Source organism: Mugil cephalus, chromosome 3 (assembly GCF_022458985.1).
Source record: "Mugil cephalus isolate CIBA_MC_2020 chromosome 3, CIBA_Mcephalus_1.1, whole genome shotgun sequence".
NCBI classification, from domain to species: Eukaryota; Metazoa; Chordata; class Actinopteri; order Mugiliformes; family Mugilidae; genus Mugil; species Mugil cephalus.
The window spans coordinates 5,118,882-5,135,125 of record NC_061772.1 but is presented as its reverse complement, the minus strand read 5'-3'; the positions used below and the strand labels follow the sequence as shown (position 1 = coordinate 5,135,125).

The following is a 16,244-nucleotide window of genomic DNA, read 5'->3' as shown; positions in this document are numbered from 1 at the left end:
AGTAAATATCAGACATAGGACTGCCGTTTCGGAGTTTTTCACCATTGTAATTTAATGGCATTGGCATTGTAAGCACTATATCAGGGATGTCCACTCTTATTTGGCTTGAGAACTACTTCAACCATGCCCAAGACAAAATTATCTACCTGCATTAAAAATGTATATACATATAAGCCTGATGGCACAAAGAAATTCAATATTTGGGTGTATTTGTGATTACTTACTGCTGCTTACACTGCACTGGTTCCTTGGTCCGAAACTCGTTTGGCCGCGCATGCGTGGAGAGAGCTCAGCCTCGCCGCTCGAAACCAGGGGGCGGGGCACCCGAAGCTCTCCTTTCTGATTGGCTGCGGCTTCGTAGACCGGGATATTTTTGAAAGTTAACAGGGTTTGTATAGTTGGCCGAGTTGTTTTTGTCAGAGATAAAATCGTAGCGCTTCTAGCTTTTAGTAGATCAAAAGGAAGCCTACACGGTTCTCCATGGAGCAAGAATCACAGGAAACCGCGTGCCCTGACAACAACATGTCGGACTTCGTTGTGATAGATACTTCTGATGTTAAAACCGAACTCGACGTGGGAAACGGCATTTCTGAAGTAGGACGTGGGGCGTCGGACATAACACAAGGTCTGTAGATGGATTTTTCTGGACTTGTTAAATGCTCAACCCAGCAGTAATTTACGATACTACTCATGTATTTATTTTGATCTGCTTGGCTTCTCGTCGTGAATGTAACGTTAATGTGTGTGCCCGTTCCTTGTAGTCTGTGCTAAAACATTCATCTAAGTGCAGCCAGTGGGAGAAAACGCTCTTTATTTGCCACTTATTCTAAACCAGACAAGTGCCAGACACTTTGTCTGCTTGCCAGTGTTCGGTTTGGATGGTCAAATCTGCTTTTCGGCGAATTCAGGAAATTTGTGTGTTTAATTCGTCACGGTTTCATCTAGTTCAACTGTCCTACTCCTTGTCTGAAGCGGGTTCGTGCTCTGACATCGTGGTGCAGTCCACGGTGACACAGTCTTGTTGCTTTGCAGTACTTGCTTTACTTGTTTGTACAATAGACTGCAGGGGGAAGAAAGACCATACTCAAGCTAATGTCCCGGGGATACGGACGGCGCCATCTTGCGAGTTTGTAGCCGGAGTGGAACCACCTTATCAATGACCCGCCCCCTGCACTGAGCGGTTGTCAATGGCAACTGTCACAGATCACGATGTCGCATCATGTTTTTTCGACTGTATTTGACTGAAACGAAGCTTCTCAGAAAATGTACACTTGAACATACATCAGCATTATATTAAGTACCTAAAACGACAGAATACATGCATACATACATACAAAAATGATGTAACGTTACTGTTCACCATAGAAGAGCCTCCAGGGAGTCTGCACGTACTTCACTTATGAGAAGATATTTATTTATTTATGTATTTATTTAATTTTTAAAGCAACCATCATTATGGATTCAGAATTTGCAATTGCAGTAAGTGTTGTTCCTTTGGATATTTTTAATACTTTAGAACAGACTCACAAATTAATGAGAAATTAAATTGTTAAAGGTCTTGTATTATGATCAACAACTGGTAAAGTAGAAAAATCCTATTGAGGGACAGGACATTTTTATGTTTTTTGCAAGACGCTTCACACAGAGAGATCGTTTTAAACTCTAAAAAACAATAGTTCTTTATCGCACATATATAATTTACTCTAAGTATACAATATTTAATTTCTATATATCTTTCAAATTTACTGATCGATTTAGTTCAGGGGACACAAAATGGCTTTTGTGAAATCAACAATTAGTTGATATAAAATACTATTAAACTATAATGTCCGAGGGGACGAAAAAAAAGTAATTTCACACAAGTTGTCTGAATAAAGGGTGGGAATGATGACCTTGGTTTAAACCACCAGTGAGATAAATAACCAATATTTCCCCCAACAGCCCTGTTTCAGGAAGAAGGCGATTACAGTGACAGCGATGATGATGATGACGACAGTGGCACAGACAACTTTAACACTGAAAAATCAGGGACCCAGCTGCAGAGATTTGAGCGACATGGGGGAGAGAGTTCAAGTCTTCCTGACACATTCCAGACCAGTCACCTGCTCTTCTATGAAAGGTTCAAGGTGTACCAGGACTACATGCTTGGTAACTTCAGCTACTGACTGACTTGAGTACAGTGATAATCAGAATTGTTAAAAGATTCCTGATCTCACTTTTTGATTGTTTTTTCTGTGGTTGTGTATAGGGGACTGTAAACCCTCAGAGGTGATGGGTTTCATCACAGACTACCTGGAAAAGGTGTTGGACCCGTGTGACTGGTCAGCTCTGTGGTCCACGGATGTCTTTGATGTTCTGGTGGAGGTGAAGCAACCATTAGACGTGCCTTTTTCACTTTATAACGTTTCTAGCTGAAGCTCAACACATAGCTGCCTCATTAAATCAGTCCATTAATAACGTCCAGATAGACATAGTCAGACCATTAAGGCTATGGATGGACCCAACATGTAAAGATAGTGGAGGGTGAAAAAGAGCCAGGTTCGGGCACATGCATATCAGCAGGTCAGCCCCCAACATGATACCGTGTTGGTGCTTCAGTTTGTAGCGTTTGTAGCAAATTATGTATTGATAGTCTTTAACAGTCAATATTCAATCTATGCATCTATGCAGAGCATTGTCACGCATCCTGACACAGTGTTGACTTAATATTCTTTATTTGTATATCATTTTTCAAATCAACAGAACAGAACAGAAATATATATTACTATAGGTTACATTTGTTGCCCTGAGGGGGTGGAAATCTGGCAGTCATATAGCAGGAGAAAGAAAGAGTTGAGCAGACACAAAAATGAATCTGTGTAATCACACAAATCGAGTTGAGCCGGTTCTCAGTGTTCAGCATATGGTAATTTCCACTTCTGCTGTTTTCAGGTGCAAAATGTGGACCTAAAGAATCTCAAAGCATGTGTGAGGCTAGTGCTGCCTCTGCAGTGTGTCACCAGAGACTGTGAATTTACTGAAGAAACCATGAAATCTCTGCTGGAGGCCACTCAGCACAAAGTTCCCCTGCAGGAACTACAGGTGACCTACGACGAGTCTGGAGATTTAGATCAGACGGCCCTCGCCATCGAACACCTCAGGTATGCCTAGACTGATAGAGTTCACTGTTGTCTGACCTCACATTTAGACAATCTGATGTTATTTCCTGTCCAGCTGTTCCAAACTTTCCTCTGCCTCTCAGGTTTTTCTATAAGCACATCTGGAGGGAATGGGATGAGGAAGATGAAGATGATGACTATGACTACTTTGTTCGTTGTGTGGAGCCTCGTCTCAGACTGTGAGTACACAATTTCTACTATGATTATGCTGTTCTAAAGTACTCTCCACTTGGGATGTAACGGTCTAAAACTTAAAAAATCTTAAAGGTTAACCACAACACTGACTTTTTTATTTTGCTTGTTTGTTTTTTTAAAGTTACTACGACATTTTAGAGGACAGAGTCCCCTCGGGCCTCGTGGCAGAGTACCAGTCTTTATTGGAGAACTGCTCCCAGTGCTTCCAGCAGTTCTCTGTGCTTCGAAGTGGCCTCAGCACTGACTCAGATTCTGAGCTGGACAACGTATCCATGGTGGAGGGTCTGAAGCTCTATGACCAGCTAGAGACATTCAAGCGCAAGCTACACATCATTGAGAACCCCCTGTTGAGGTATGAGGTCTCGGTGTGTCCTTTATCCTCCTTCCCAGAAATGGCCAACACCATCACCGCTGTTCTCTCTTAGATTATCTTATCCAGCTTCCTCTGCAACTAGGGCCACAAGAATTGTGAGTGGTTAGCATCTGGTCTTGAGATTTGAGTCATCTTTTCTCGCTACGCATAAACATGCTATACTGTGCTTTTGTAAAATGCCTTGGGTACTTTGAAAGGTGCTGTAGAAATTCAAGTTCTTCTTCTTCTTCAAATTACTGATAAGGACACAACAGTGACACCCACTCTGACAGCCAACTGACAATGAGACTATATATCTATACTGCAGTAGTCCAAATATTCAGCTGCTCAGCTACAGGTGGGAGTAGTTTAAATTTTAGTAAATGTTAGTTGGTAGCTGATGTCACTGCCCTCTGCAGGAAAAAAGTATTAACAACAACAAATATCTGTCTGGGTCTGTTTAATGAATTTCCTCACTTTTGACATTTGAGTCTGGGCTTTTTAAGTCAACATAGCAGTTTGCCAATGTATTGTATGCAAGTCAACATATTTACGTACCTAGCGTCATCAATGACAGCGATTTATTTGCAGCCTTATCTGCAACCTTGACCATTACCCCACTCCCCACTGTTTCCAGGTATGTGCTGGCCTACAGAGGAAACATCAAACAGCAGTTTGTACAGAGTCGTGGCCTCAGACCAACGGGCATGAAAGTGGTTCATGTAGTCACAGCTTCCTGCAGCACCGTCCAGCTCCAGTCCCTCCTCAGTGCCAGACTGATACCACTGTGTTCCTCTGGTGACACTGAGATCCAGGTAAGTACCAAACACACACACACACACACACACACACACACACACACACAAACTTAATTACAGCCCTAAATTAATCAACTGTAGCGCCACAGAATGGCTGAAGAAACCTTTAAAAAAGCCTACGTTCTAATTAGAAATCGACTGATATGTTGCTTTTTTTTAAGGGCCGATGCCGATGTTTTTTTACATCAGCCTTGGCCGGTGGCCGATATGTGCTGCTGATTTTTCTGAGCCGATATTTGGAGTCGATACTGCTTTTCTCCCTCCATTTACATGATAAAAATGACACAATGATAACAAATGTTAAAAGTCTCAATTTAGCCAAAAGCGTAAACATTTATTGAAGAATATTTAACACTGTCATGCATACAAAAATGAACAGGTAAAAAGAGGTAGAGGTAGGCCTCTTCCAGCGTCGTGAGGGAGGGTCAATGTATGGGCTGCACAGGTCCTCCAGCAGCACAGGGCTGCCTGTAGATGCGTCTATCTGTAAGTCTTGCTGGGGAAAAAAAGTATGTATCGCCAACGCACCCGCGTATTGACTGATGGCAATGCCTGTAAAAACGCAAATATTGATTTTCAGTCTCAGTTACAATGTGGCTTATTTAGGTTACTATCTCTGATTAATTTATTATTACAATAGAAGAAATTACATTTTCTAAATTTTACCAAGCAACAAACATATGCCTCACAGTAAAGCTGTGTTTACAGATGTGTTTTCTAATTCAAATTAGTCATGTTCCTAGGATTATTTTTTTTGTTTGTTTGTTTATTTTTCAAAATACAAGGCAATTTCCTACATCTTCTCATTTAAAATCTCGATAGAGGTTATGCTGATTTAAGGTTAATCCACACAAATGCAGGATCTTACAGACAACTCTTCTTTGCTAATCTGGCAACATTGCATTGCTACACAGAATCATAAAATGAATTAAAATTACTTTTATGTCCAACAAAGCTACTGTAACAAAGTAATTTCCCCCGTGGATCATTAAAGTCTGTCTAAGTCTAAGAAACCGACACACTGTCATGAAACACTGCAACGCACAATGAAGGAGCGGCTCAAATCGCCCACTTCACAAATTCTGCTCTAACCTGTTTTATTTCTGTGGAAGTGAAGGCACAGAGGTAGAACAGAGGGGAGACAGTTTTTGACATGCTCATATGCTTTTGTCTTCAGTTAGATTAGTTTAATGGTGATGTTGCTCTGTTTTCATGCTTTGAGTATGTATGCTGATCTTTTTAATGTTGCCAGTTTCGTCTATGTACAACTCTAAAACCCCTCAACCTGTACTAGCTATTAACAGGATCATTTTCCCTGTAATCATTCATTTAATTACTAAGTGCTAGTTTTTGTTATATTTTATGAAACTAAAAGCTGTGTCATGTGTTTAGTTCCACAGAGACCCAGTATCAGCAGTGGATTTGTGCCATCAGGGCGATGTGGTGATTGTTCTTCCAGGAATCTACAGCATCAGCAACTCCATCTTCATACCAGATTCAATCACTATTGAAGGTGGTGGAAGAACAAAATACACTCTCACCATTATATTTTCTGCTGAATTTGTTGTGACACTTTATACGTTATTCAATGTGTCGTCCTGGTCCAACAAAGATAGAAGTGCAAGGAGAAACACACAACTTTAGTGTGATTACAGACCTGCTGCATTTGGCTGATTTCTTGGTTTCTGTGCGGTGTCTGTGTCCAGGCTTTGGGTTTCCTGATGAAGTGGTGATTGAGAAGAAAAACAAAGGTGACTCATTTGTGGAGTCAACAGGAGCTGATGTCAGACTGTCCAACATCAAGTTCATCCAACATGACACTATAGAAGGCATTCTGTGTGAGTACTGAATGTCACTAATGTACAGCTCTGTGGCCACAAAGGTTGGTACAATGTGAGCAATGTAAGAAAATTGGGTAAGTGGAAGAATCTGAGTGACTTTGGTAATAGCCAAACAACTGGAAGTGAGCTGGTGTGGACTGTTCCTGGTCTGCAGTGGTTAGGAGCTATCAGGTGGTCTGAGAAGAGATATCGGTGAAGGGTTATAGGCGGCTAGTCTTCTATCCTAAATGGGGAGACAGCATGTCCTCTAATTCAACAGACAGGTTACAATAGCTCAGATCACTGCAAAGGTTAGGTGTGTATACTTTATATTGTTTCAGTTATTACTGAACTACTTTCAATCACTGTTTATCTGGAATTGAAGTTGATAAAGTTGCAACAATTACAATCAGATTAAAGGTATTGAGGAGAAGATCACATAGATGTACAGTATTTGTCACTGTTCTATGCGTACGGTCTGACTGACTCATTTCTGTTACTATTATAAAAAATATTCCCACGTTTCGGCAGGCACTTCTTTCCTTGTGATATAGTGTGAAATCTGTTTTTACATCCTGGTGTTTGTACCTATTTGTCAGGTGTGCGCCAGGGCACCGTGAACATGGAGAACTGCGTGCTGCAGTGTGCCACCACTGGCGTTATTGTTCGAACGTCTGCCCGTCTCACCATGAACATGTGTGACCTGTACGGCTCCAAGGTAGGCACTGCTCAGAACTGAAGGCTCCTCTTCACTGAATATTTTCTGAAGATCAGGCCCTGCTGATCAAGAGCAGATACCGGTCCTGTTTTTCTACTTTTCTGCTGATACTGATAAACACCCCCCTCTGTTACATAACTAATCAGATCAATGTCCCAGAAGTTAAATTGACTTGATGCTAAACTCTGATTAAAAAGTTTTCATACCACAGTTTGCCTCCAATACTCTTGTTTGATGAGCAAACTATTTTTTATTTTCCCTTCATGTCATAGTGGTTTCTCATTTCCAGAGTCTCTAATGAAGACAGCTGGTTAAACTAAAATGTTGCACCATGTTTCAACACTCTTTGTAATAAAATCCTTACAATAAAATGAGGGGGAGATCGGGTAAAAACACTAACAATCACATTTAACTAAATTTGGTTGTGTGCAGGGTGCAGGTTTGGAGATTTACCCTGGAAGTGTTTGCAGTCTGGTTGGTAACGGTATCCATCACTGCAAGGACGGGATACTCATCAAGGTGAGACGACCATTTCTGAACACATATAAAAGTGCATTATTTGTGTTTCCTTTGTTGGATACTGTAGAAAATCCGCTTATGTTTGGGGTAACTTTTTATGCAGAAATATAGAAATTTCTCAGGGTTGCAAATACATTAAGGGGCACTGACCATAATTCCTACACAGTTTATAGTTTAGTCGAGTTCCACAGAGTTCTGTGCTTGAGCCGATACTTTTCACAGTATACAAGCTTTCCTTCTGCGATAATGTTGGAAAACGCTGCATACATTTCCATTCCTATGCAAATGAACCCAGATATGTTTATCTACGAAGCCATATTAAACAAATCCATTACTCAAAGCACGGCTTATGTGTACTAGCTCCAAGGCTTTTCCAGGACTGATGAGATGTAAAGATGTGCCACATGTGTCACTCAGTAGTAGGATGATCAATGACACTTAACAACTACGTGTCACATTTGCTCCTGACGTTTGATAAACCACTGTTATTAAAATGCTGCATGTGTTTGTAGGACTTTGCTGATGAGCTGGATGTAATGCCTTCAATCACAATGGAGAACAATATGATCTATAACAATGAAGGCTATGGGGTGATTCTAGTGAAGCCAAACAATGGGGAACAACCACACAGTATTCCTGAGGATAAGACAGAAGGTAGGTAGAATTCTAGCAATGTTATTAAAAGCTAATTAAATATCAGTGTTGAACTAACTTTCTGTTCTCAGAAGATCCTACTGCTAACGCGGCTGGAGACAAACCACAAGATGGCTCAGACCTTAACTCCATCTCCACATCAACAACCACCTCATCCATCAGCAGCTCAGGTGCTCCTCAGCCCAGTAACAGCACAGAGGGTGAAGTGTCCTCCACTGCAGGCAGGAAGTGGCAGTTTAATCGACAGCTGAGCAGAAACAAGGAGACGTCCTGTAGCCGAGCAGTTCAAGATCTAATGGATCACCAGATCTTTGTCTCCATTCAGGGAAACCAGTTCAAACGCAATTGCATGGGTGATTTTGGCACATTTTTCTACTGATCAGCATAACTTTTAAGTTACAATTGAGTATTTCTGCACAGTAACATTTTAATAATGGTTGAATAATCTCGTCTGTCATATTGGCAATTCATACCCATCACAGAGCTGTGCAGTGATAACACACCATGTGTCATGTATACAGTAATAGGTTGTCATTACTGTTGTTTTTCTTGTTTTGTTTTTTCCAATAAGCACTTTCACCAAATTGATTCCCACTTTTGATCTTGCACAAATGCTTTTATTTTATTTATTCCTTTGGGCGACCGATTCCAGTTTAAAAATATTAGTTTGGTGGTTAGTGTAAGTTATCTTGAAGGTGGTGGATTGTTGTAGAAGGAACAGTGTTAATTAGTCTACAGTTTGTTTTATATCTTTTTCCACATAGTTCCTCCAGAGATTTTAGTGTGTAAGTGATGAGTTCTGTGGTTGAGGGAAATTTTCAGTCGTCAGGTTTGTCATGTTCTGAAGCTAGAAGTCCCCGAAAAATGAAGTGTAATGTTAATTGGAAACGGTGCAGATTTCCTGCAGATTAAAACGTCTTTTAAAAAAAATATATGATGTGTGCTGTGATGCTCAGTGTTGGAAATGTTTCTTTGAGAAGAGTTTCACACTGAACGGGAAATATTTCCTGTGTGTGAGGTAGCCTGTGGTGTTTGAACTCATGGACAGGATCCTGGGTCTCCAAATAAAACTAGTCCTAATCGTAATCACTCCAACTGTGAAACACAATCAGTCTAACGGCTCACATTTTAATTGCATTATACACTCAACCTGAAGAGATGTTTTGTTTTTTTTCTTCCTTCAGGCAAATTTTCACATCGTTCTGCATCTTTTACAGCGACATACAGAAATGCATAACATAAAATAAGAGGAAAAAAATAGAAAACTGAAATAGAAATAATTTTATATCAGTGCGTTATACAAATTGTCTGAGCTATACATGTCTACAACCAGTGTGTTCAGTTCATCGCTGGAACAATTTCTATAATACATATACATGAACTAAGTTTGGGCAGTTTATAAGTGCAATGATTCTTTTCACATAAGGCAAGGTGTCGTCTGTTTTTAAAGCAAAGCAGTGGAATACCATTTGTATACAAGTCATTACCAAAATATTGCTTCTGTCAAAAATATTCTCTGGATTTCCTGATTGACTGTTGGGCTCCATAGAAAGTTTTTAGAACATCCAGTGAACGTCCTCCTCAGAGTCTCGTGAGTTCAGGAGGAGGGAGACAGCAGCTGCTGGAAATGTTCAGAGGAAGCAGCTGGCGGCTAAACGTCATCCCACGGTCCGCCTTCAAGTTTCCTCATTACTCGTCCGGTGGCTCTCCTGCACCTCCAGCTCCTCAGCGCTCACCATGTCGGGACTTATGGCAGCGTATCTTGTCCCGTGGAACTGACGCAAGTGAATCTGCCCAAAAAATATATTTAAAAAAAAAAATAAAAAAATATTCGCAAGCACATACTAAATGTCGTAACACTGTTGCAACATTTGTGATCAGACAAAACATCCGCACGTGTCCTTATACAGGCTACAAGTGGTATTGTATTAACAACTGTTTCTCAGTAAACTATGAAGCAGAGCATACCTGTATGTAGAGGTTGACCTCTGCGCTCCTGCACAGGTAAGGGAAGTTTCCTCCTGTTTTCAGATGAGCTCTTCTGGCGTTGGGATACAGTTTATACATGTCCTCCTTGGCCTCCAGCGACAGAGCGCTCTGATCAAACACCTCAACATCAACAGGAAACGTGTTTGATGTCACAGTAATGGAGGAAGATGTACTTTGGTTGGTTAATGGTTAAGTTTAACACTTACATCTATAATGGTCACAGCAACATCCTTTATTTTGTGTGGCTCCACATACGAGTTCTGACAGTTGAGTGTTAGCCGCGAAGCTAACTCACTCTGGTTCAGACTCTCCAGCTACAGCATAAACGACATATGGAGAGGGGAGGTTAACATTCAAAGTTAAGCACAGAGACATTAAATATTTATAGTGTTTATACTGTTAAAGTCCAGATATCTTGGTCTTGGCATAAACGCACGGAAACATCTAGCCTGGTTCTGTCCACAGTCGACATCACGTCAGTTTGTAGAGACACAAGTTGGTGAAGGATGGTGACACCTAAGTATTCAAGTTTAGTTTCCACTGTGTCTGTTTGTCCAATACAGTGCGACATTAGTATTTTAAGGTTAATATTTGTTCTCATACATGCATCGGGGACATTTGCTCCTCTTGCCGTGGAGGTTTATTTTAGTTTTTTTCCTTTGTCTAGTCCGTCCTGGCAAGTGAGGTGGTAGCAGGCAAAGATATATGGGGTATTGTCCTTTGGGCGGAATAGTTTTCTTTTCTTCCTTTTCTTTTGTTGGTCTTTATTTGCTCACTTCCCCCGCTGAGTAACTTCGCTCAGGTCAGGTCCCAGTCAGTGCTCCGGTGGGGACTTATGGGGCAACGTGGTTTGTTGTTTGCAGTGAAATGTGTTCATGTGTGCAAATCAAATGTTAATCCACAGTGTGTGAGACTTCTTACTGACTGTAGTGAGCACCAGTGTGACTTTTGTGCACGTAACCCTTGCCCTGTTAGTGACAATGGGAAGCTGGATGTGAGGAAGCTCTGAATATATATATGTCACCAAATAACTTCCACAAGATCATCGGCAGATAATGTAGCTCATACAAATAAGTTCAGATCAAACACAGATGAATTCAGTGCAAGTTTTTTTTTTTTTTTTTTTTATTGTACGTTGCACAGTAGAGTGAGCAACACTAGTGGGAAGGAGCTGAGCAAAGATGGAGTTGGTAAGCCATCAGGGTCAGCGGTAATTAAAGAGCCATCAGCAAATCATTTTAACGGTGCTAACTGCACTGTGGCACTAATGAGACATTATTTTCACGGGCTGGTGTGAACACCGAAACTGTACCTATTGTTATCAATCAAAAGCCTGCTTTGCTCTGAGAACATGCAGAACTGCAGCGGCTGGAGGAAACAAAATCTAAAATCGATCAAATACAACATGAGAACTAATGTTCTGGTATCAGATTCTGGTCAACCTGATATTATCTGCTGAGGATGAGGTTGGAGCAGTGTGGGCTAGAGTTTATGTTCAGGTTACACAAGCAGGTCCCAAAGACGTGTCTACTTACCCTGTCCACCATGAAGTCAATTGCATTTGCCATTTTAGAGTCCACGGGACCTTTAGCAAAGTTCCCGAGAACAATCTTCTTCAGCAAGAAGGCTGGCATCAACCAGAAACTGAGGAGGAACGGCGAAAAAAAAAGATGAATAATGAATGTAAGCCTGACCAGAAGGTGAGGGATGGCCTCGAAAGTACCTGTTAGCTGTCCAAGTCTGGTTAAAGATGGAGGTGTCGCTGAATGAATTACACAGGATCAGAGAGTGGACTCGGGGGGACTTGTGTGTGCACTCTGCAAACTTCTGAGCCAAGAATCCACCCAGGGAGGCTCCAAAGAGATGGACCTGAAGGTAAAGTGACACAGGATCATCAGCGTTCACTGGGGGGAGCAGATAACTGTCCAACACCACACTGTTAATGATGACAACTGTTGCTGTGTCATAGACAAACATTTTTTTGGACTATTTACAACATTTCATTTATGATTTCATAGTTTAAATTAAAGGTTATATAAACGTACACCAATCATTCATAATATTATGACCAGCTTCCTGATATTGTGTAGGTCTCCCTTGTGCCTCCAAAACAGTTGTGACTCATCAGAGAGTGGACATGGGTCTTTTTAAGGGTGTCCTGTGGTGTCTGGTAACAGGATGTTGTTAGTGTGGGTCTTTGGGTCCTATGGGTTGAGGGGAGGGGCCTCAGAGGATCATCCCACAGATGATGTGATGTTTTTTGATTTGTTCTAAACCATTTTTGTGTGCGTTTGTGTGCTGCCATCAAGGAGTGTCATTGCTATGGGGTGGGGGTGTCTGATCTGCTCTAGGTGGGTGATACATGTCTAAGTAACATCCACATGAATGTCAGGTCCAAAAGTTTCCCAGCAGAACATTGAATTGCAAAAAACATTATTGTTACTCCCTTCGCCTGACAACAACCCACTGAACTACACAGTAGTGTCACAAATCCTGGGTGAAAAGAAACCAGATGTCTTTGAAAAAGTCTTACTTTGTCCAGCTGCAGATGATCCAGAAGCTTCCGAAATCCATCACAGAAGTCCATGAGATCCCAGTACACAGGATACTGCAGCTGAAAGTCAGACCAGGAAAACAATCATGGTGAAATCATAGCATGTTGATTATATCAGGTCGAGTTGATAACAGTGACCTGACAGAGACAAGCCACTTATATAATCCTGAAGAGAGAGATGTAGGCCAGTGATGGCAGTTGTAAAACACTTATCCTTTACCCAAAGCAGGCTTATGAGGCTGGCATGTTTCTTTTGGGACATTCAATGGGAATACCCATTGAATGTCCTTTACAGCAAATGTATTGTTTGCACATTTTCTCAATGATACTCTGGTGAAAACAAGCATGCTTACTGACACATCACATATATATGAATCAGTGTGAATGACTCACTTTCAACAAAGCCTACACCAGGCGTCAGTCACATGTCTGATGACTGTCTGTTTATATTAAGGATAACACGGTTAACCAAGCCTGGACATGCATCAGCATTATAGATGTAACGAAGGAGGTCTTTTAAACTTAGAAACAATTTGCTAATTATGAAGAAACATCTGAGTCCATGCCCATACAATCAGATACCGCTGACAAACCCTTTTCCTGTGTTGATAATTATGCTGGCAGTGGGCAAAGGGCCATAACTTGTAAACAGCTAAGACCTGAGGCTCAGAGAAGATAAATAACTTATGTACAGACTTTTTTTCTTTGTTGTGTTGTCCTGTGTCACCACCTTTATTACATTACAGAGCTGAGAAATGTAGAGACGTCAAGTCAACAAGATAATTATTTTGATTATTAACCTATTTTATAAAATATAAAACAGGTTCGATCTGTGCTTTGTGCATGGATTATTTTCTCTTCTTCTCACTTGTTTCAGTGATTTTTGTGTACTTAAATATTTAGGGTTTTCCTTGTGAAGATCCCATTGAAATTTGCAAGTTGCTACAGCTGTCATGCTGTGTTAGTGGCGAGCTCACCGAGATTACTCTGTAGCCCCAGCCTGTCAGAGCCAGCACCTGGTGGAAAAACACCTCAGCTGTTCCGCTCACTGGAGGAAGGAAGATGATGGGACACCTGATGCTCTTTGGGCCGGCATCATACAGCGACCACACCTTACTGTCGTCATCATCAACAATGATCTGGGGAGACAGAAACACAGCAACGTGAGGAACACAGATCGTGGTCCTGAACACCTATTTAAAGATGATTTTACCCTACTTGGAATTATTTGACTTAAAGGCTGATCAGAAGCTCCTTAAACACTGTGCAACTAACACGGAACAAACCAAGACTGAACAAGCAGAGTGTTTCGATATGGTGCCGCCTAAGTTGCCTAAGTATCAGAACTTTAGACAATCTGATCGTAAGTGTCCAGTGTAAAAGAGAAAACAGGTGTGAACACCCAAAGGGCGCAGTGAGATCACATTTTGAGACCCAATCTCTGAGATGGACTGGGTCACATGTTCCCATCAGCTGATGGGAGGACACTACAGTCTCTACTTTTAAGATTTGACCCCGAACCATCCCTTTATTTTCACTGCTGAGCACCTCTCTTCAAACTCTCCATGCTTTCATGTTATGCTTTGTCATGAACTCTGTGCCCTCACCCATTACGAGCGCATCATGCCTCATCTTTATGTGTCATGTAACCATGTTTGTATATGTTTATCCTGATTAATGTAGGATTTAAAAAACTGGTCAGCCTAGCAGAGACGTCTTCCTTTTACAAGAGAGGTTTTCCGTGCCACCATTGTTTAGTGCTTGTTCTAGGGGTGTAAAGTTCAGCTTCCTGTAAAATGTCTTGTGACAGTTTTGAGACTATTAATGGCAGTGATTAGACATAACTGAACTGAATTAAACCTGTTTTATTTCATAAAGAATAATACAGAAATATACGCCGGTTTTATGGTTTTGATTCCCGACCACTGGCCATTGTTAGTCACTTAGCTGCCTCTGCTTGTTTAGTGAAGCTTCAGTACCGTTGCTGTTTGTGGGTTTTGTCTGGATTGCAGTGAATGATGTCACAGTGCTGCTGATTACTGGGGCCCTGTTCAGACCGTGCATTAACATCTAACCTGGGCTATGCAGTCGCAAGCCAACAGATTTTAGTGCTTTTTTTCACACCTAGCATTAAAATGTAACTCCACATGTGTCCTCAGTCAGCTTTCAAGAGCATGAATAAACAGTGACACAATTTGTGGCACAGTGCAATATTACAACAGTCGTTACAGTTCCTTTAATGATCTCTACTGCAGTTTCAGAACTATGAACAGTGCTGTTTGTGTGTGTGTGTGTGTGTGTGTGTGTGTGTGTGTGTGTGGTGTGTGTGTGTGTGTGTGTGTGTGTGGGTGTGTGTGACTTGAGCACGCATTTTCAGTTATTATTTGCTGATCTGCATCTTGACGATTTTAGAATTGCACAAATATTATAACTCCAACCAGAGGAGCTTCCATGCATACATCCGTTCATTCACACAGGACTGAGTACACTCAGAGCACTTGGGTAACGCCCGAGAGCAATGTGGGGGTAAGGTGCTTGACTCAAGGCACCTCAGTCATGTGTCCTGGGTGTGTACACATAGGTCAAGGATTCCCCAGGACAGATGTTAGGTCTAACCAAGCCTGAGACATCGTTGATGAAATTAATCAGTCAAAATCAAAATGTCTGCTGTTGAAAATGTGTTTTATAGCGCAGCAAGGCAAGAACGTTAAGGATGAACTACTTACTCTCTTCAAAGGCACTGTGCTTCTGAACCAGTTATAATCAGGAGACGCTTTGATTTCCTCCATCTGCGGACACAGCGAGAGACGAGAAGTCACATAATGTAGGGACCAAACAAGCTCAGCAACCACTCACAATCCGATGTGGCCCAAAAGAAGGAAGCAAGCTGTGCCTGTGAGGGGGGTAGCTAGACGGCTAACTGTCGGAGGGCTACGTCAACGACACTAGGTCACCACGTCGTGGCTCACTCACCACGGATGTCCACCGGGTTCGGAAACGAGTTCAGGTCACTGTTGCTGTGCTGATTGTGGATGTTAGGCGCCGTGTCCGGTGCAGTTTACCCATATCGGGGTGGCATTTTCTCCTGGTTTTCTACCTGGTCATATGACTCTGTTTCACACACTTCCGCAATACGCTTCTCTGTCCCCGCCCTCCATCTGACATGGTCTTCGCACGCGCTTGATTCACGATTTGTTATCAAACTGTGTAGGTCACCCAAATACTTATACGTATTATACGTCAACATATAATAATAATAATAATGATAATAATAATAATAATAATAACAACAATAATAATAATAACAACAACAACAACAATAATAATAATAATAATAATAATAATAATAATAATGCCACGCGTCTGTTCAAGTCTGAGCTTTAAGTGGACTACTGCATTACTGCCCTACTCACACAGCTACTTTAAAATATTGTAAATTCATGTGTATACGTGCTACCACCTGTAAG

General features: G+C 41.4%; 2 protein-coding genes across 3 annotated transcripts; one reads left to right on the top strand and one right to left on the bottom strand.

Annotated features, from left to right (window-relative positions):
• The first annotated feature begins 368 nt into the window (after positions 1–368).
• Positions 369–9,223, top strand: shcbp1 (SHC SH2-domain binding protein 1). 2 transcript variants are annotated; one of them, XM_047581191.1, is made up of 13 exons: positions 369–625; positions 1,942–2,148; positions 2,249–2,364; positions 2,932–3,140; positions 3,242–3,337; positions 3,475–3,705; positions 4,343–4,520; positions 5,916–6,036; positions 6,230–6,361; positions 6,943–7,061; positions 7,494–7,580; positions 8,093–8,234; positions 8,309–9,223. In XM_047581191.1, exons 1-13 carry the CDS (start codon positions 481–483, stop codon positions 8,611–8,613), a joined length of 2,088 nt encoding a protein of 695 aa, XP_047437147.1. In that variant the 5' UTR covers positions 369–480; the 3' UTR covers positions 8,614–9,223. The 2 variants fall into 2 exon arrangements, with proteins under 2 accessions (XP_047437147.1, XP_047437145.1); XM_047581189.1 differs by having other exon boundaries at positions 8,306–9,223.
• Positions 9,224–9,342: 119 nt separating this feature from the next.
• spg21 (SPG21 abhydrolase domain containing, maspardin) lies at positions 9,343–15,925 on the bottom strand. Its single transcript, XM_047581192.1, has 9 exons — positions 15,751–15,925; positions 15,504–15,566; positions 13,755–13,916; positions 12,757–12,837; positions 11,947–12,092; positions 11,759–11,867; positions 10,430–10,537; positions 10,203–10,343; positions 9,343–10,024 (listed from the first exon to the last, which is right to left on the bottom strand). Exons 2-9 carry the CDS (start codon positions 15,564–15,566, stop codon positions 9,911–9,913), a joined length of 924 nt encoding a protein of 307 aa, XP_047437148.1. The 5' UTR covers positions 15,751–15,925; the 3' UTR covers positions 9,343–9,910.
• Positions 15,926–16,244: the final 319 nt, after the last annotated feature.

Excerpts from the sequence above, each read along its gene's own strand:
- spg21 (XM_047581192.1), bottom strand. The coding sequence starts at position 15,566 with ATGGAGGAAATCAAAGCGTCTCCTGATTATAACTGGTTCAGAAGCACA. Across the intron at positions 12,093-12,756 it reads ATCATCTGCAGCTGGACAAA|GTCCATCTCTTTGGAGCCTC; the intron begins GTAAGACTTTTT and ends CTTTACCTTCAG. Across the intron at positions 10,344-10,429 it reads TTGCTGTGACCATTATAGAT|GTGTTTGATCAGAGCGCTCT; the intron begins GTAAGTGTTAAA and ends GTTGATGTTGAG.
- shcbp1 (XM_047581189.1), top strand. The coding sequence starts at position 481 with ATGGAGCAAGAATCACAGGAAACCGCGTGCCCTGACAACAACATGTCG. Across the intron at positions 626-1,941 it reads GGCGTCGGACATAACACAAG|CCCTGTTTCAGGAAGAAGGC; the intron begins GTCTGTAGATGG and ends TTCCCCCAACAG. Across the intron at positions 3,141-3,241 it reads CTCGCCATCGAACACCTCAG|GTTTTTCTATAAGCACATCT; the intron begins GTATGCCTAGAC and ends TCTGCCTCTCAG.